Source organism: Cariama cristata, unplaced genomic scaffold (genome assembly GCF_000690535.1).
Source record: "Cariama cristata isolate BGI_N322 unplaced genomic scaffold, ASM69053v1 scaffold14054, whole genome shotgun sequence".
Lineage (NCBI taxonomy): Eukaryota > Metazoa > Chordata > Aves > Cariamiformes > Cariamidae > Cariama > Cariama cristata.
The window spans coordinates 14519-35801 of NW_009613583.1; the positions used below are offsets into that span (position 1 = coordinate 14519).

A 21283-nucleotide genomic window follows, 5' to 3' on the forward strand; every position below is an offset into this window, starting at 1 on the left:
TGGGAAAAAATATTTTATTTGCTTACCATCATCATCCTCTGTGGTTTCACTTTGAGATAAAATTTCATTAACATGTTACCATACAGCTTGCAGAATTTTATGAATACTCTGATTTAAAGAAAAAATAAGTATCTGAGATAGCAGAAACCTCTTGGATGTGGCATGCACGCTTAGAGACCATAATGCCCTGGAGAAGCATCTAGGATATATGAGAGTGGCCTATTGGTTGAAGCCAGGTGTCCTGTTTCAAAACACATACAAACTAAATTGTATATTAGAATATCCAACCTGCAGATGTTGGATACTTCTCAAACACAAAAGCATTTAGAAAGAAGCAATTCTTAAATAGATGTGTGCCTCTTACTAGAATGTATTGTAACTTGAAAAATGACGCTGAAAAACAGCACCCTCTTACTGATTTTTGCCTGCCCCCTGTGTAGTTATGGATGCTTAATAGGAGTCTGATACTTCTATTTCTAAAATGTCAGAGCTTGCCCGTATACTAAGAGCAAGAAAGCTTGCATGCTTTTAAGCCCCAGTATATACTATGGCTGTAAGGGAAGAGGTCTGTGAAATTTCTTTCGAGTACCAAAAGCATTTGTGGCAACATAGCTCAGTGGTGCTGATTTGGTATGTTTAACATAACCAGTTATTGGTGAGGCTTTTTAGCTGTGATTAACACAAACACTCCAGACTTATCCAGGAAATACCTCTGTACTTTTTCATACCAACACGTAATCTTTGCCATTGCCAAATTTACTGCATTTTCTGTAAACAAATCCAGGTGACATGGATATTGCTGTCCATAATTAAAGCTGAGTAAGAGTCAGAAAGGAGGAAAATGTCCTAAACTTGTTGTCACTGAAGTAATGACAAACTACTTAACTTTGGCTGAGAGCAGGGCTGATTCATCAGAGCTTCTCTTGAGCAGGCAGTACTCAGGGTGCACTGAGTACATGGTTGTGGTAGCGCTTGACTGTTTTACCGTAACCAGCATACCCATCAAACCAAATCCCTTGACAGTAGTCTCACTTTTTTTTTCTTAATACACTTGTTCTTAACTGACAAGCAAACATTTTAGAAAGTAAAAGAAGAACATGTAAACACAAATAGAAAATATCTCAGTCACATTTGCCAAATTACTTTATTTATATTATGTCTACAGATGAAACTGGGTGCCAGAAAAGAGATACTGCATCAGACCTTATTACTTATACTCCAGCTGCCAAGGAAAAAGTTTTATCAGTAGCCTTTAGTAATATTTGGACCAAAAATACATGGATGTGCAGCTTTCAGCATTTTGTACGATGTAGACTGCAGCTTCTCTCACAGGTCCTCTGTTTCTGGAACAGCGTTAGAATCCGAAGGCTGAATGAACACCACAGGAATATTCTCGGACGTCCATCCTTTAGGAGTCCTATTGAAGGATCTTCTGGTAGCAAGAGGGTTTGCAAGGATCATGAATCTGGGATCATTTAGCATCAGTAGGTTAAAATCTGGTACCTTGAATTTAACCAGCTTTGATGCTCTCTCAAAACCACCAAAGGGAGTGGCAACTCTGTAGATATTAGAGAAATAAAAGTAAAATATGATTTTAAAAATACCTTGTTTTCCTCCCAGGAGCTGAAAAGAACAGAAGCTATTTTAATGACACAGATTTGGTACAATTTCTTGTTTACATTTTCAAGCTTTTGGGAAAAGTATTATGATTGTTTTTCTGGCAAATTCTTTTTAAAATCCAACTTATTTTCCCTTAGATAAAGCCTTCAGCCCTCTTCAAAATTCAAATGGACAGAAAAGCTGAGGGAGAAAGATGTTGCAAGAAAACCTTGTCCTTGGTGAGTCACAGTTACTACACGTATTTCGTTGGTGATAAGTGGTAAGTCTGAAAACATCGTTCAACATATTCTCTCTAGATGGTAATTAGTTTAGGAAGTTCTCACCCCATTTTCTCCTATCCCCAGTTGCTTGTTCCTCCCACTACACTACATTTCAGCACCATATTGTTGTACCAGTTAGAATGTATGTGGATTGTGCTATAAACTTGGGTCACTTCTGGGTTAAACAGAGACTCTTCAAAACAAAGGAGCATTTTAAAATCCAAATTATTTCAGCAATCTTCTTTATATCATTATGCTCAAACAATTGTAGCAATACAAGTGAGGAGGCAGTAAAGCGTAATGTGAAGCCGGAAGGAACAGCCAAAGACAACAGGCTCTGGAAAGGAGGGGAATGGGTGAGGACTTCTTACACCAGCTTTGTTTCTGAAGAAAATGTTTATGTAACTAAACCTTGAAACACTGGCTGAAATTGGCCCCTAGTCTTCGACCAGTATTTTTTGTGTTATTTAAATGTAAATGTTCCCTCAGGCGATAAGCCTGAGAAACTAAAAGATAAGAAATACTAAGCAGGAACTGACTGTTACATACATTTGCAAATATTTTAAAACAACAGTATTTCCAAATACCGCCCATGATTCTTCTATATTTGCAGGTTTCTAGACTGAAAAAAAATGCCCTGAGTTTTTCTGTCACTTTTTCCAGACTCCTTTGTATAAGCAAACATGACCAAACAGACTATTACATGTGCTCTGCATTTTGATCAGCTGTGTAACTTTGCTGGGAGTATTCTGGGCAGTTAAGAGTGTCAGATTTTTAAGCTACACATGAGCACCTGATTTCTGCAAAGCTAGACACATAGTGGCATGCAAAAATGAATTTTTGTTGAAATGGAATTTCACCAGCCTTGGTAGATTTTGTGTATTTGATACAAAACAACAGATCTGCTGTTATATATTTCCAGTGGCTCCAGGTATTACAGCAGAAGCCCAGAGAAATTAATACCAAGAGGAACAAAAAGAGATCATTTGAAGATCTGACTAAGATTTTCAGCAAGATAACTCTAGATAAAACAAAATAAATAGGGAGAATTAAGTACATACACACACACAAAAAAGAGATTAGTTCAGAAAAATGAGTCTGTGACCTAAAAGAAATGGTACTGCTGTATCATTACACAGATAATTCACTGAATTTTGGTACGAGCAGCATTTGTTGAAGGGGATGGTGTTAAGTCCAAAGGGCCAATCATGTAAGATATGAAAAATCATGGAAGTTCTGGGCATGCACGCTTACTGAGTGGAGAGCGTTGCTTTGAATTAAGCTCTTAAACTGTTTCTCAAATGAAGATAAGATTTTGCAGAAGCAGCCAGTCCAGGCATTAAACTCTCTTGAGGTCAAAGGAAATTCTTTATACAGAGTGCCTGTGGTATCAAGCTTTTATTGTGAAACTGTCTTCTAGGTCACAGTGTCAAATTGGATACCGTATGATACTGATTAAAAATAATTGCTTGGTAATTGGCACAGAGTGAATGTGGTGATCTACATCTTACAGGATAATAAAGATTGTTTTAATTGCTGCTCTAATTACGATACACGTTCTCACATTTTTGTAATATTTAATTCTCATCTATATGTAAATTAAAGGGATGATCAATATGAACAGAATAATAATCGATGTATAAAATGCAAAACAATGCTGTAGTGTAAAACTTCCTCTTTGCAATATTTTTGAGTTTTAAATACAGAATGTTTCTGTAGGTAACAGAAATAGGAGGGTGTTCTATGGAAATACAAATGTCTTTTGTGGGAAGAAAAACCACCGTGTAGTTCCTATATAAAGTCTTGCCTCAGAGAATTATGCATTCCTGCATGCTAGGCAGAAGCACATGATGATCGACATAAAGGAGACTACAGTAATTGCCTAATAGATGTTGGTTGTCCTTTACAGCAGCAGTATATTTTTGTGAGCAATAACTTGTCTGACAACATGGTGTTGTAATGACCTGTGTTGTGTGCACATCAACTGTATCACTTGAGCTCTGATTCATTGTATACAAGCTTAAAACTCATGTAAAAAATTACAGTAGTCACTGCTCCTTAATAAGGGTGGAAATGCTGGTTCAGAGCCATAGGAAATGGCACCAGGAAGCGTAAGAGATTGTTTAATACTCGCTTTGCATATTCCTAAAAAGTAGGTGTGTGATTTAAGAATAGCAGGCACAACCATGTTTATTTTTAGCTGTTGTTTGAGCAGGGCTTCTTTCTTTTTTTCCTGCAGTCTTTTTTATTGAATATTATATTGTCTCAGCATAGGAGACTACGTGTAGTTGGTTGTTTGGAAAAGTCTGAAGAAATGTTTTAACTGTAGTGGATTAGCACCTTCAATTACGTAATTATAAAAAATGTGAGTTTGGCATTTTAAAATGGGACTGTCAGAACATTCTGCTTATTGTTAATTCTGTGCAAAAAGGAGACATGGGGCAAAGACCCTGGCCCTGCAAAATGCTCAGAGCTTCATGGTAGTTCAGTGCAAGAGCTAATGCCAATTTCACAGAGGTATTTAGGTGCTAAGGAACTGGTTAAGCACCCAGCTTCCAGTAATCTCACATTAGTTCTAGTTAGCACCCAAAATTCCTTGGAGGCTCTGGATCTTAGCATTTTTACAATTGAGTTCAGAATCCATTAATCAATAAAAACAGAGCTCAGTCCAGATGGACTGGATTCTTGCAGTGTTTTTGAAACAGTAGTCTTTGGGAGTTGAGAAAGCTGAGCAAGAATTTATCTGGTAGGAGAGGCAGAACTAGTCAGGCTTGCTTGTCTTATGTGACTAAGATGTAGTGCTTTGTATATTACTCATAATCCTACCTTTGACATTTTATCCAGCTCCAAGAAAGCAGATGGAATAAAGGTACTGATTTAACTAATATTACAAACTCCTCAACAAATGTAGATTCATGCTGTCTTTCCCACAGATGATTACTAGGTGCTTCCACACTGGTAAAAGAGGCAAGGAAAATTTTCACCAATGAATAGTTCTTCAATCCTAGTAGGAATTAATCACCAAGAGAAATCAGATGGCTTGGCTCTGTTCTGCAGCATTTCTCTGCTAGCACAGATGAATTTTCGTCCAGGAGGAGGAAGGGTAGCCTGATCTGAACAGTCTGTTCAGAGATCCTCAGAACCCAATTTCTCTGATCATGCTCTGTGTCTAGTGCTATGTGCTGTTAAACCATTACTGGCTGTCTCACTGAAAGCTGTGCCTCCGAAGGCAAATGTGCTTGACATCTGCTGCCACCGCTCCTTCCTTCATTAACCTGCCAGCATTGCAAGATCCCTGCGGCGTAAAACGCGTACTAGACCCCAACTAATACCTCCATGAATTCCTTAGTTCTGATTTCACTACTATTATAAAGATTGCAGTGCCACAGAGTCAAGAGTCTCCTCTTCATTGCTGGCAGTGGAAAAAAAAATCTGAATGCTGTTTAGTGCTGAATATACTTTTAAGCCATGCATGTGTGTGTCTGTTCCAACACATCAGACATCCCTAGCTGCTAAAGTTGTGTTGCTTTTACAGTTTGTTGTGCAACAAGGAAAGCTGAAAGGAACCTGAACATGGCCTGTGAAGTCTGAGTGTCATTTTAACAGATACCACTGAATGAACTGGGAAGAATCTCAGGCCCTTTTCCTTTGGGAGACCTATGCATCACACTTACTGGTAACCACACCCTCTCCTGACTAATGATGACTGTACCAGTGTTTTGCAGGAGAACAAGCATAATGGCACTTTATTGAATGATGAAGCATGATAGAAAGCCTTGATTGATACCCTCACTGATAACAAAATGGTGCCATTATATTGCACTTTACTTAATACGGTATCATTTGCTTTCTCTCCAAGACTGCAATTGAAGTGAAGGATGCTGTGACCTAGATGCACAGAATGACTTAGTAGGATCTAGACACAGAAGTCCAAAGGGATATCTCACCTTGTGCGCAAAGCCCATAGGCTGCTAAATTCCTGAGATGCCTAATGTTTTCCTTACACAAATGCTCAGATCTGCCTTTATCTTGGGTATACTGGCAGCTGCACCTGTCTTACACCAAAGCTCATCTGTGATTCTCTAATTAATAATCTTTTGCCTAAACTTCCATGCTTGAAAATACACATAATATGCTACTGCAGCAAGCTTTGAGTAAAATAGCACATCAAGGCACTTTCACTCAAAATCCATGGCTGTTAGTGTTGAACCTGTATGTCAAATAATAGTATGTCTGTGACTGGAGCTGTTCTGCAAGAGATTTGGATTCTCTTCAGTCTGAGGGCATCTCTTTGTGAGAGTAGACCTCACCACTCACATACAGTATTCCAGCAAAAATGCTACCCAGAAATAAAAAAACCCACTTGGATCAGACAGAGTGGAACTCTTAGCCCAGACATCAGGCCACACAACTAAGAGCAGAGAAGTGTAGGTCCTGTTTTCTGCTCCTAAATCTGTTTGTTTAATTTACTGTAAGCAGTAATTAAAGAAAGTGCATTGAAAGATCTGGGAACTCAGATGTAGGCCCAGGTTTCTCCTTCCCCACGTGAGTTTCTTTATTGTTCAGGTAGAGAAAGATGTTTGCTCCCTCTAGCCGAAAGAGCTTTATTATTTTCAGTACTATGACACAGGTCTTAATAAGGGAAGTGAAGAGTACTTCCACCTCTTCTGTGGAAGAGCCAGAAACCAGGTTGTTACACCTAAGGGTTTGACATTCCTGTAGAAATAAATCCAGGCTGGCCACATTCAAGGAAAATGCTCTTTCCAAAGAAACGAACCTTATTGTCTCTACAAATTTTAGAAGAATACATGTGTACCTGTGCTCTGTTTTTGGAAAGGAGCAGCTTAATCTAGCCCTGACCTGAAGACAGACAGACAGAATTAAGTGCTGATGGCTTAGCAAAGAGAAATTTAAATCAGATTTAGCCTTCTCTGTAATGTTTTCTGTTGATTACCTTGGCATGCAGTGTGCTATCGTGTTTTGAGTCCCATAATGGGACACCCGACTCTCCTGTGCATTTTCAGGAGTGTAGACACCTAAGTCATGGCTGTGAAATCCTCTCCAAGAGGCTAGTATGTTGAATTTCAATTTTGCAAATTCTCAATTTCTTTTTGGATCTATTCCTTCTTGCTAGAAAACATAAATCTGAGTGTACTGTATGTAACAGCTTTTCTAGGTCCACTAGGCGTCCTTTTATTTTCTTCTGGACGTGGATTTTCTCCATGAGGAGGAGAGTTGTGGTAAGTTATATTTGTATGCCTTGTGTTTCGAATTTACCAACTTCACAGTCTGGATCTGGATTTATGTGCGGGGATTTAGGGTTTTATGGTGGTTACAAGGGATAATATTGACCTTTCCCTTATATGAATGTACATACATTCAAGAAATTCAGACTCTGGTGAGCCACAGTTCTGCCGTGTCATACATAGAGAAAATCCCCATAGGAAGAAATCGGAACAGTTAGTGTTGTAAAGAGGACAACTAACAGAATATGGGACCACAGAGCAGCTAAAAATCCACAAAGCAGCCATCAGACACCATCTCAAGACAGATATCCTTATTAATGGGCCCTCTGTGCCCTGTCTGATCCTGTCTTTCACAGTAACGACTCGCATGCTGAACTCTCCTGAGAATCTCTCTTGTGAGAGGGAGAACTGATTCTATCTCTATTATATATATATATGTATGTATCTTTTGCATTTTTTTGGTGGTTTTTTGTTTCAGTTACAGTAACCATAGTACAGAAACTGTGCTGTTACTGTTCCAATGTTAGCAGCTGTGACACATCTCTCTGACTTGTATTTGCTGTTTTGTCTGCTGAGAAGAGTGTGCCACACAGACTTTAATTATTAACATGGCAATGTATATTGCTGTTAGGAACTCAGAATTAGTGTAGTGTCTGCAGTGCCAGTTTTGATGTTGAATTGTGTAATTTTTTAGTCCTTACACTCATAGTTGAGGCCCACCTCAACAGCAGGAACACAAGTGATGTTTGTGGTGTTTTTCTCTAAGTTGATGTTGCCATGAGCCTTTTTCTTTTTCAATAGATTGCTGTCTGGCATTTTGAGGAAGGGTTTTGCTTTGGCTCAGCTGTCTGGAACTCAGCAGGGGTTATTTAGAGAAAAATTGTCCGTAACTTCAATAAATAAAGGTAGTGTGAATGGTATGAATGAAGCAAAAGACATAAGTAAGAATGTGTTTTAAAACTTTCAAAATAATTCCAAACCCAATATTGTCCATATATCTAGAAGTCCTACTGAAAGCCTTAGTGTAGTGTTACTGTGTAAATAACTTCACTTTCAGATCCCATTCTACTTTAAATGTTTTTTAAGTCTGCTTGTAATGTTTTATCTGTTAATTTGTTACTGAAGGTTGTCAAAGATATAAAAATATTAAATGCAATTAAATATGCAATCTGCTAACTATTTGGTGTGAGGGATTGGTTGAGGGATAAAGTTCATTGTACTATCATTGCCTAAAAAACAAGCCATGTGAGTTGTATTAAAAGAAACAGAGTGTTTTGTATTATACAGCTTACAAACAAAGTTTTGACTGAGAGTTTCCCTGATAGATCTTACAATCCTGCACCTGCTGAAGTCAACAACAGAAATCCTGAAAGGAGTCTGAAGCATTGCCATAGCCTGTGTTCATATTTATTGGGTACATTGGATTCTGATTCTTTCTTTCTTTCAATATTTTCAACAATTCATGTTACGTTCCTCGTTCTACAATTTAATTTAGGGTCCATGCTTTAGAGAGAGACTAGTTTCCTCCTTGATGCTCTTGTTTGCCACTTGTAATCTGTGTGCATGTTCATGTTTATGCCTATACTTGCAAACACAGGTGGTAGGTTTTTTTACAGCTGGTGGAAACATTTCATTTCATAGTAATTTTTCTCTGCACTGTAAAATTCATTGTCCATTCAGAATTACCTGTTAAAGCTCCTGTAGTCCGGTAGTTCTGGCTTTGCTTCAGGTGTAAAAAGTTTGGGATATAAAGCTTCCAGCAGCTCAGGATCATCTCTAATGGCTTCTATCCAGGGAGACTGGTAATACTTTGGCACAGAAGTAGTGTTGAACTTTTCAGGAGGAATTTCTTTCAGTGGTCCAGAATATCCTGCAAGACGATCAAGGCAAAACCATGATAATGATACTTTACATTTTCTGCTTCCTTACCACCACCCTATGTAACTAGGAGATAACGTACCATCATTTCACAGTTAGGTAAAATGAACAATTGGATCAAGTCACCTGGCCAAAGCTACACAGAAACAGAGAGCTGGCAGGGGGAATTTATAGCATTTTAGCTAACTGCTCCAAAGTCTTCCACCCTCTTTTGAGGCTAAGTTTATTTTGGTTTTGTATAAATTTGTTTCTATCTTTATAAGCATTTGTTTGAAACCAGACTATGGCTGCACAGCCCTTGGGCTGAATTAACAGAAAGGTTTTAAAAACAGTCTTTTGGTTAAAACTAAGGTAATTTTATAGTCTTGGGATGAAATATTCCAAAAGCATTAAAAGGAGTTAGGATCACAGCCATTATAGTGGAGTTTTTGTCTTTGCCTCTGCCTTAGCTGCTTTAAAATGTCCTACCTACTTGCTTCTCTAGTCCTTTTCATCATCTGAAAAAGTGAAGAGTCAGTTGTTTTCTCTGTGTAATCATCTGAGGATCAGGCTCTGATCAGAATTTTACTAAATAAATAAATTCTGTGTTCAGTGTGGTATCTTCTAAAGCCAAGTACAATACGGCAGGAATAAATAGGGGGGAGGGGAGGGAAAGCCAGACCTTAGTGTACAATTTGAAGAATTAAAAGGGATTATCCAATTATATGAGTTACACTATTTATTTGAAAAACAAGGGAAATCTATTCTACCCTTTTACCCTCCCACTACATCTAGCTCTTTAATGCTGTTTCCTTCTACAAACTTGAAACCCCCTGTGGTTTAATATCTGCTCCTTTTGCCAGACCTTTTTCGCCTAAAGAAAGGCTGGAAGATTTCTGTCATGTCTTCGCGATGGAAATGACCTCTGTTCGCATTGTGTTTGACCAATGGATGCACAGAGCCTTAGCAGTCACTAACACAGTAGCATTGACCTAGTTTACATAGGCTGGAAAAGGTCTGCACAAAACATGCATTGAGTAATTCTGAACAAAGAATGAATTTGTAAAAAACACAGTCTGCTCATGGATAATTCATAAACAGGAAGAAGGGCTATATCACTGAATAAATGAATTAAAACAAATTACCCTTCTCTAGTCTTTAAAGAATACAAAATAAGGCCTTCTTGTAGCTCACTGCTTTAAATAAAGACAACAGTACCCTCACAGTTAAGGACTTAGAACAGTTTCTGCAGCCAGAGGCAAATTCCTTTTTAAGTTACTCCTCTGTAGAGGTTTCTAGCAAAACTTACAGTGACTTCAGATTTATATTTATGGGTAATTAAACTACAGTGGATAACTTTCAGACTTGAGCAGTGTGTTGCATATTAGAAACAAAGGCTTGACAAAGAAAAATCAGTATATTAATCTGGTTTTGAATCTGAGGATCTGTTTCTTGATGTTTGTAAGACTGGTCAATATAGGAGCAGTCTCTCTTGATATTAATGCATGTTTTCAGTTTAGGGAGAAGTAGTACAAAAGGCGTATGAAATCCTTAAAAATAAACAGAAGCAACTGAAGAGCACTAATTTACATTTCTGTGGGAGATTCTGGTTAGTTATCTGATTCAAATGTATTGATTTCTAATAGTAAGTCCATTAGCAAATTCTTGTTGAAGATACTGTCTTATAAAGAGGTCCTTCCTCTGCTGTGACATGAGAACTAAATAGATTTAATTTCTGTAAACTCATATATTACCTGGGGCAATGTTGTCAGGATGCGGTGGGCTCCGGGGATCAGGTGTATTAGGAGGTGTCATTGGGGCATGCTGGGGAATTCCGTCAACACTGACGCTGTCCATTTTAGCACTCTGTATGGGCTCTCCACGCTGCATTCAAATAGAAATAAATATCAAAATAGACCAAAAAAGCCTCTGTGGTTCTCTGTTGAGGGTTGGAGTGCTAGTCCAGTTTACAGCCGGATCTGAGCCCCAGCATATACAATCCAAAGGCATACTGTCCTGCTGTTTGGTACCCTGTTTGCTAGATAGCACTCCCCAGGATTTTCTGGCTGGTAGCCAGGAGTTGAAACAGTTTCACAACTCTTATGTTGGCTATGTAAGCAAAAATTAATACTTTCTCAGTGTTAAGAGTGATATCCCAGCACAATTTTAAATGTCTGTATTACAAGTGTGTGAATGCTTTATTGAAAGGATTGGAGGTGGTGTGAGCTAGGTCAACAGACTGCTAAAGCCTTATAACCATGCAGATGAGTTGTCTGACCTTTTCCTAGGTTTGGGATGTTTAAATATTAATCTGCAGTCTATGAAGAGAATTCATCCCATCTGCTGCTTACCCCAATCACCACAAAATCTACCTGTGCATGTGGGCTGTGTGGTTCACAGCAAAGAGTAGATCTGGTCACTTTGGCAGGGAGGCCTATAAAATGTGTCCCCTGGATCACTAGACACTAGAAGCTGTTATGTGCCAGGCAGAGCACCCCTGCTACCCAAAGATTCAAGAAGTCTGGCAAGTTTGAGCCGTCTGAGTTTCAAAGCACTGATTCTTCAAAGCATCTCTTCCCATATCAGTTGAAAATTCTCTGCATTTGTTGAATTGCTTTTGTTTAGGATTTTCTTTTCCTTTATTTGTAATAGAAATAACAACTTCAATGCAGGTCACTTTCTGGAGATTCATGATATGCTGTTATTTTCCACCCTCCTGTTGGGTCATTGGTTCTAAGGAAACATCCAAAGGCTTAATTATTGTTGCATAAATATAGAACTAGAGTCTCATAAGAAGTCAGTATCTTATTTTAGCTATGATGCATAGGCTAAAAACAATTTAAATATAGACTGTTTTAGAGTAAGAGATTCTTAAAGTAGGAAAGCAGACAAATAATACTTGTTTAAACTTGAAACAAAAGAAGATCAAGGCAGAATGTTTTCTAGCCATCCTGAAGTATGTTTGAAAGATTAATTTTGGCAGGCAGAATCATAAAGTTGATGAAGACACCACCAGTGGTGGCTAACTAGGCGTTTAAGGGAAGGGAACAGAAACTAGAGGCATCATTTTTTCACATGTCAGGATGTCATACTGACTGTACAGCATGTGTACATGATGTGTTTTTGTGGAAAGAAGTAGACTAGAGGGGAACTGATCTGTCAGGCTTTGGAGCAAAAGCATGGAACTGGATCCAGAAATTCTGACAAGATTGATGGTGGTGTGCTCAGAATTTATCTATGTAGCTTTTAATACTCAATAGAGGGAGAAATTGGGGGGACAGTGTTCATAGATGGGCTTCTAAATAATAGTGTTCTAATAATAGTTTTGGGTGTTCAATAGAGTTATTCAGATTTTTTATATGGGATTTCTTTTGTGCAGATTTATTTTTAAAAGACAGATTTATCAAAACTCAAACATGATCCCATTTGATCCCTGCGTAATTTGATTTTCTGTTGAGCGAGTGACCAAAGAAGTTTGAAATATCTGCACTATAAAAAAAGAAATGTAAAAATTTTTCTTCTGTGACATGGGATATTAAGACAACTTTTCTTCCTGATTAAAGTTAATTTTTTGTATGGGAAATGTAAACGTCACAGAATTACAAATGCATTTACCTTTACAGTCAAGAAAGCATAGAGAAATCCTTCTTCAAGAAGGGAACAAAAAGATTTTAGAGATTTCTGCTGTGATACTGGAAATTCTGCACTCAGCTCCAATAATTGCCTCTCTGACTGTTGCGAGATCCCTCAACCTTTTGGTTAGCACGGACAATGGTAAATCACAAATACATCTTTTATTGTCTGCTCCCAAAGCCTTATTATGAGATGCAACCAGACAAGAAGTTTCCTTAGAGTCAGCCAGTTGTGTTCATTTTATTGTTTCTGATTAATATACAAGTGTGTGTATATTTTCTTTAGTAAAATTAAACAGGAGTAAGCCCTTTGGTGCTTTGTTGTTCTGATTAATAAATTAGTTGTTTCCTATTTGTACCGATACAAACTGTAGACCATATCACAACACCACCTTACATGTAGTTACTATTTTTCTTATCTCAAGTGAAGATTTGAGTCAAAGTCTTTGTATGGATTCAGTAGGAGTTGGATGCTAACACAATCATAGCACCACCTATGCAATGATTAGTTGTAAAAGCTTCAATTGCTGTTCTACAAGAAATATTTCCTAGGTTAATTAATAATAGTAAACTTTGGTAGCATGTATTTCTTTTCATCTTCAAAGCAGCTTAAAAGTACTGGCACAAATTCTGCTTCTTTAGTCGTGTACCTTTGTATCTGAGATCAGTGGGGATGCTCAGGTCTAACTGAGAGGCAGAATTTAATACAATACTGGAATTAGAGGGGCTGCTTGCATGCTGTATTAGGCTGAGCATAGAGTATTCATGTTGACATAATTAAACCTTGCAGCACATTGGAGAGTTAGGTAAAATTTGTGAATGTTGTTGTCCCTATTTTCAGAGGTTAAGCAAAAGGTTTAAACATTTTGCAAAGGCCACAGATGAGAGAAATGCCAGGTGCATTTAGTTCCTGCCATGAGGATTCCCGGGGTATCACTAATGCTTTAACCCAATTCCTGAAGGACTAGTTCGAAGAATGTCTTTCGGTGGGAAGCTCCATCTTTTTTCTCCCTGTTGAGACAGGCGGGCCAGATGTGTATTAGTTCTAGTTGTGAGAGTCATTTTGCCGCCTAGGAACCACACTGAGACCACCAGCCTATTTTAATAAAAATACTTACTGGTTGCATGAAACAGATTTATTTCTTCCAACCTTTTGCATATCATTAACTAGTTAATTTTCACATTAACTAGGTAATTTTCAATAGTAAACGAGCCAGTTATTACAGGATAACAACTCTGATCACTAGTAACCTGAATCAGATTTGAATGAGAATGATTTGAATCTGATGTCCTTAAGTATTAAGGCTTTCTGATTTTTTATTTCTCTGTAGAAGCGCAATAAAGTACAAATGGCTCACTTCATGTAAGCCTCATTCTAGTACAGGATTTTGCTTTTATTCTTCCTGAAACTATACCTAAATCATGCACAATGTGTATCAGGAGGACCAAGGGAACCCAAGCTACTCTCACTGTGTTTCATTAATAAGATATTACAAAATACTCACATTTCTTGGCTTGTTTGGTACATAATGATAATTTTCGTATGTGTATTTGTCAGATCTCCGCTGACGTCTCTTGAAGAGTCTTGCACCTCTGTTGCTGAGTGTCGATAGTTCCTCTACCATGATATCTCTGGGGGTGCTGACCTTTTTTCCAAGGTTTAAGCTGGATGAGACTGCAATACAATGGATAAATACATACCTCTGTTTTTCTTAAATGCCCGATATTGCATACCCTACACCTGAAATCCAACAACATGTTAGTGCATGCTTACCTAACACATAGCATAGCTTCATATGGTATTAGTGAAATTAATAATTTTTTCCAAAATTTTGGAGCGGAGCATTGAACACCACAAACCTGTTTTTTCAAAGATGCTAAGCACCTCAAGCTCTAAATTTACTTTAGTTGGATGGCATTCATGTGTTACCAAAATCAGATCTATAATGTCCTACACACCATCCTAATAGCAGACTAGTAAAAACTGGCTTCTGCTGAAACCAGGAACAACATTCGGTCTGACTCCAGGGTTCCCACATCAAACCTTCAGTTAACTTTCTGTGTCCTGCATTAGATAGATGAGCAGGTAATGCCTTTTAAACATACCTACCAGTTTCTTGTTGCTTATAAACATTTTATTTTCAATTATTCTTTAATATTCTGCTTGCTTTTGAAATCCAGGGCATGTTTTGTACTTTAAGAAAAGTTTGCATTAGAAAGTCTCTATTAAACAGTATTTTAAAACTCTTCTTAAAGAAGCTTTCAAAGTAAAGCTCAAAGTGTTGAAAATGAGAACCCTAGCAAAGAATTACAACATGCTTCTGGAAACTGATACATTTAGAACATTTCCTTGTTAATTCTCTATAAGAGGAAACTGAATTACTAGATGCAATATTACTGTGTTCACTGCTTGGGAAAAATTCCTTCTTTGTTTTTAGTGACTTCCTGGGGGATTTGAAAATGAAAATGCATAAGCAGGGAAGGGGAGATCAATTGGGACTGTAGATGGAGAACTCTGACTATCAGAAACTCTACCAGTCGTCTTCATGGTAATCTTCTGGAAACTGGGATGCTGGTGGCAATGAGCAAGCTCTTGCTTAGTGACTGAACTCTCTTACTAGATGTCCTCAACCTATAGATAAAGCTTAAACCTTAGAATACAGTAACATTAACACTGAAAAAACTATTTTCTAGTAATTTATTTCTGCTTAGAAGGTTGTAGAATTTAGTAAATATAACAATAATTGGATCATGTAGTAAAACCAGAATTTTTAAGAAAATAATTCGTATTGCCACTTACTTTAATATGTGTAACTTTAATAATTGAAATTGTTCTCCGCAGTTGTTCATAAACTTCAGGAAGAAAAATAGGAAGATGCAGTGTGCTTTGAGGATTATATCAATGGTCTAGTATGTTTCTTTGATCCACTTATTCGAAGTCACATTCTGTTAATAAGACATTCTATTCTTCACATATTCTTACGGTCTACGGGATTTAAAATTCTGAATTTTGATATATATTTTAATGCATTAAAATGAAATGAAAGCAAATTATATGTAAGACACTGTATCTTGCTTCCAGAGTAAGCACACAGGAAGTCCAGGTTAAAATTACCGTTACAAATTAATTAACTGCAGAAGGTACCTATTATCAAAGTTAATATTGTTTCAGTTTGAGTAAATGGCATGTTCAGCATGGCATATGTCTCCTAGTAACTTTATGTTGGAAAAGCAGTAGGATTTGCTGACAGTTAGGAAAATTTAATTGAGATAGGTGTAATAAATATTTGGTTGAAGCTGTATATGCAAAAGTTTTCCATGTAGTAAATGAAACAAGTTTGTGGGCCCTGGAGTACATCACTGTTGATCCACTTCTGGTCATACTGATTTCAATTGAATGTTTGCAGTAGGTTTAGCTGGAGCAAGAGCAAACTAACTGTATCATCAGCTGGAGCCTGCACTTTCGCTTTAAAAATAGTATGCCAAAGAATCCTAACAACCTCCTGTTATTTAAGAGGTAACTACAAAACAAAGAGTTCTAACATGGAAGAAAATGGCTCAGCTTGCCCAGTGCTTGCCCAGTGTAGCCGTATCAGTGATAGATAGTGGGGGGGGTGGGGGTTGGCTCTGTGGTTAAGTGCGCTGGTTATTGGCCTGTGGCCTGAAATTTAGACCCAGAATTTGTATTTGGTTTTTGTCATTTTTCAAGATTACTGCAGGGGTATGGACTGTTGGTTTTATATTAGTAAGGAGTAAGAAATTTACCCCTCAAATCAGCAACATTTTCAAGTTGAAAAAGCTTTTCTTCTTTGTACTCAGGGTGGGTAGTATGGACATCCTCAGAGACTGGGGTGCCAAGGTGTTTGCAGATCTCTTGTCCAAACCACTCAGTATTCTTCTGGGACGCGCTGCATGTTACCTATTTTGGGCCTTGCTGTTCCCTTACATGCGTACTGTTCTTGTTAATGTTAACTGAAGGCTCCAAGGTACTTTGTAACTCACAGTTGTGTACTATTGTGATCCAGGCAGCATCCCAAAAACATAAGTGTGAAGTTCATTTGAAGCCCTTGCCAACTAAAATCTAATCATCTGTCTAGTTTTATGATGTGTCTAGGGATTGTTTCAGTGTCAGTGCAGAAAAGGTGATGAAGAATGAGAAAAGGAGGACATTTAGAGGATGACAGAGAACATCAATGTCATAAATGGACATTGTAAATTAATACTGGAAGTTTAAGTCATAGTTTAATCCTAATCTTAACGTTTTAGCTTCATTTCTTAATTTGTTCCTGCCAAATCCTTCCTGTCCTGTGCTTAAAATCATATCAGACTATATCTAAATATGATTTATATAGTTCCTCCTGCATTCACTGCCTGATCCCCCTTTAATCCTCCAGTTTACAATCTTCTAAATACCTTAATCTGGATTATAAATTTTAATAATGAATATCAGATAGTATCTTTGTTGTAGTATCAGAAATAAGATTTTTTAACTGTATCATGAAGGATAGTTAATCATGTAGCTACTGAAGAATGCATGTAAGAAATAGTATAGAAGCAGATGTGAGATTGAAGTGTAATTGAAGGCTAACCTGATGAACTCCAAGGGCTTCCTTAGACGTATTTACATACATATTTACCTCTACCAAGCAGCCTTACAAATGTTATGATTAGTCCAAGTCTGCCAGTGAAAAACCACATGCTGATTTACTACTACAGTCTCTCTTCTGAGACCGTAAGAGGGTTTACAGTTAGTGTCTATTCCTGCAGCATTTCATGGCCTGTCAAACTTCTCTAAAACACAAAGTCATGTCCCACAAGCCCACAGAAGATGTGGGCTTTCCAGTCATTACCACTCTTGCCCAGAGATTGGCAATCTTGGAGGCACTGGTAGAACTTGGCTGATTTTGTAACCTACCAACAACTCTTTTTGCTATGAATATCTTTTAACAAGGACTTTGAGATTCACTGTTTGCCTGAAAGCATTATAATAAAAAGAGGATGAAATAAAAATGCAGTAGGTATGCTTTCTGTCTGTCATCCCAAGCTACCCAGGCTTGTGTTACAGAGTCTTCTATTACTGTTCACCTCTCTTAACAGTGGAGACTTCCACAGGTCTGAGAGAGTGGCTGAAACAGTACTTTTCATTTGTACATATTTACCAGGGACAGGACCATCTTTACTAATAGCGATGCCAAAACCAGAAAGACAGCAGTTCACCTTCCAGATCTCAGGTTAAGCTTGTTGCATTAACAATTAGGGGAAAAATAAAATGTCAAAAATTAATAAAGCTGAATGTAGCCATTTAAAAAACAGACTTCTCCTTGATTTTTCCAAGAATTGTTTGGATTTGGTCCCAAAGAACTAGCATATACTTTGTGTGATTACAGCTTTGGTTAACCTGCCATTTCTTAACTGGTTTCACTGAGCTTGTACAGTTACAAATTTCAGACTCTTATCACACCCATTTCATGGACTTTTGGGGTTTTTTTAACATTTAAATGTCCCAGGCATCCAAAGAAGATACTATAGTAGAATGTACACTTAAAGAGTTAGTATTGCCTTCAGTGGCCACATATCACAGCATATCTTGTAGGATAAGCTCTCATATCTCTGTATATGAACCTAAACTTGACAGCAAATCTGATAATACATAAATAATCAAAAGGACAGATTATGTGAGGCAAATGCCAAGCATCAGCACAGATTATCCAATAGCGCCAATGATTTCAAGATTTGTGTGGTAGATTTATTAGTATTGCTATGAATAGTAGCAACATTTACCATGTGAAATGCCTAGCTCCAAACAAACATATGAAAAACTTGGGGTTTTTTTCTTCCCTGAAGAGCTTACAGGCTGTTTCAGGCACATATAGTACTCGGCTTTACAATACCAAAAAAAAAAAAAAAAAAAAGGAGTTGTAATGAAATCGGTAAGGGCAGACTGGCTTTCAGACTTAAGTGTGTGTGTTCAGTGGACAATGGAAAGAGGTATTTGCTTAGGAACAGAAATTACAGAAAAAAACTATGGAAATATCAGAAGGACTAGGACCAGGCACTGAAACTCGTAGCTGCTTTTTCTAAAAACCTTATGTCTTTTATCCTACTCTTCATGCAATCACAATGGTCTGTAAGTGAGTACAGAAACCATGCCAAATTCTTTGGACCAAAAGCCTACCAGAAAGATTTTCAATACTGGAGTTTAATGTTCAGTGTTTTACCCTATGTGAATGGTGTAATTTTCATGAATTCTAAATATTAATGGAGCACTTTGTTTTTTCAGTGAGGCTTGTGGGGTGCTTATCACTTAAAAAGCTGATCTTTTACATAGATGGTAAAAAAGGATTGGAAGGATCTCCAAAAGCATCCAGCACATACCTAATGAAAGCCAAGCAGATTTGTATTCCCAACTGAGTTAATTACTTCTTAAGGTGTCGAACTAGAAGCGTAATTTTAAGGACCTATTTTAGAAGATCAAACTACCTTCTTGTAAGCGCCTGCATTTTCATCAGCGCAACAACAGAGAAGTAGAAGTTTCTTCCAAAAGAATAATTGGTGGCTATGCATTAGAGAGAATTGCCAAATGCTAGTAAAATTTGTTAGTTACAAAGATAAAGTTTGAGAAGAAGGAACAGAGATGTGAACACTTGTTTCAAAATTTTTTATCATTCATATAAAAAAGCAGAGTGAAACAGAGCGAAAAAAGAGGATACAGATCAGCATGTTTCTTAGATGATAGCCTTTTAAAGTGGAGTGAAGTCATGTTATTAACCCCAAATAATATTCTGAAAGGCTATCCTAGCAGAATGTACATCAGCTGTTAGATTACTTCATTCCTCCGCAGCAGTTGTTCATCTGAAAATAGCTTTCAAATGAAAAGAGGCAACTACAAAAGGATTAGTTACCATAGGCAGCATGATACTCCCACAAGATTATTTATGGCAAAACACCCAGAGACAAAGCTGTAAGAAAGTTAAACACTATGATTAAAAAAATATATTAGGGAAGGCTAGAGGACATTGCATATATAGTAAGCTGGGTTCAGCGCTATACCATTTCTGTGTATTTCATCCATAATGGCTGATGCTTGTTGTTTCCTCTCTTTGACCATGGCAGAATGTGATAACATTGTGATTTTCTGATACGATTTTTCCTTGCTGAAAAAAAACAACACATTTTTACGTTGTTGAGCCAGCTTGCACAATTTGGCCAACTTTAATTTCTAATAGCCTGTTTAGAATGGCTGAATAGTGAAGTTAGTTATTTCTGTTTTAGAAACACTGCACTTTTAATTGTGCAAAATGCACTGGCACTTCTTGCTTGCAGACAGACACCAGGACATGTTCTGATGGATAGAAGATTCGAAGGAAGGGACTTTGAGTTGCCTACATAAATTCTGTAGCAAAATCAGTGTCAGTGGTCAAGGCCTTCTCACATCTACACATTAAATTAAAAGATGTAAATTCATAACTCATATTTTAATTAAATCTTGGTTTATGCTTTCAGAAATGTTACATTTTGACATTTCTTAGTCTAATAAAGAATTTGAGGAACTAAATGAGATGCTCTGGCATCTTTAAAGAAAGTGCATTTCTGACTCAGTAAAAAAATAAACATCTTTTTAATTGCAGAGTCAAGAGGTTACATAAATGTCTTTTATATGGCAGTTTGTAGGACAGACAATGTCAAAATATTTCAGGAAACAATACACTTACCCTACTGTTTTGTTGTGCAGAAAAGAGCGATGTCAACCCTTTAGTTGAAGCTTCAGGAGTTATGCATGGGGATGACCTGCCTGGTCCGGGATGGTTTCTACCCTTGTGCTTAGATCTGCATGGTACCTAGTACCGAGACAAACTGGGGGCTGATCCTCTTCAAAGGGATTGGCATCCAGCTGACATCAACTAGTTATATATAGAATCAAACACTCCAGCCACTCATTTCTTCCTGGCGAAAGAAGAGAACAGAAAAGATTCAACTGCACCCACAACAAAGAGAGTTTATAGCCCTTTCAGAGCTTGTTGGAAGATTTAATGGAATGCTCCCCTCATACTTGTACAGATCATCTCCTCATCACCTCTGAGAATAATAATCTCTGTGTTATAACCAGGAAAGAGACATTTAAAAATAAGGTGTTAAATATATGGATGGGCAAGACTATATCAGATGAGAATGGCATGGGCTAATCCTTTAGTGAAAGATGAAACCATGCTTCAATATTAGCTGATGGCTACAGTCAGTGGCAGATGGCTGATATGCAAAGTCTGTTCTGAAAAAGAAATGAGAAATTTTTCAGTATTATATGTGGCAGGGAGTAATTGCTCAACAAGCACATGCCTGTTTATTCAAAATCTCTTGATTTTCTTTGTACATTAGGAACAGAAATCTGCAGTAATTTGAGGCTTAGTAATACTCAGCATTCCAGGATACTGTTGGGTCAGTTTATCAAAGAAATCTGTGATATGTAGAGCACAGATATTCCATGACGGCAACCAACTTCGGACAGAAAGAAGCAGTGGCAGAAGGAAACATTCCCTTCTTACCCTCCTGTCTGAGTGCAGCTAGCTGAATTATAGAGCAGTAAAGGCAAGATGAAGCTTTTGTATTTCTGATTCGAATTTGGGTTTGTTCTAGGAAGTTTCTTTTTCTTATGGAAAATTATGGTCTTGTT

The 21283-nt window shown here is 37.5% G+C and overlaps 1 protein-coding gene across 1 annotated transcript; it reads right to left on the minus strand.

Moving 5' to 3' along the window:
• Positions 1-1129: 1129 nt before the first annotated feature.
• MYOZ2 (myozenin 2) lies at positions 1130-20473 on the minus strand. The gene is made up of 6 exons (XM_009699088.1): positions 20328-20473; positions 19666-19769; positions 14121-14290; positions 10738-10867; positions 8813-8996; positions 1130-1558 (listed from the first exon to the last, which is right to left on the minus strand). Exons 2-6 carry the CDS (start codon positions 19739-19741, stop codon positions 1327-1329), a joined length of 792 nt encoding a protein of 263 aa, XP_009697390.1. The 5' UTR covers positions 19742-19769; positions 20328-20473; the 3' UTR covers positions 1130-1326.
• Positions 20474-21283: the final 810 nt, after the last annotated feature.

Bases quoted from the DNA above. Each gene is read 5' to 3' on its own strand.
- MYOZ2 (XM_009699088.1), bottom strand. From the start codon at position 19,741: ATGTTATCACATTCTGCCATGGTCAAAGAGAGGAAACAACAAGCATCA. The intron at 14,291-19,665 runs GTATAGCGCTGA...ATTGTATTGCAG, and splicing joins GGATGAAATACACAGAAATG to TCTCATCCAGCTTAAACCTT. The intron at 10,868-14,120 runs GTGAGTATTTTG...ATTTGAATGCAG, and splicing joins TACCAAACAAGCCAAGAAAT to CGTGGAGAGCCCATACAGAG.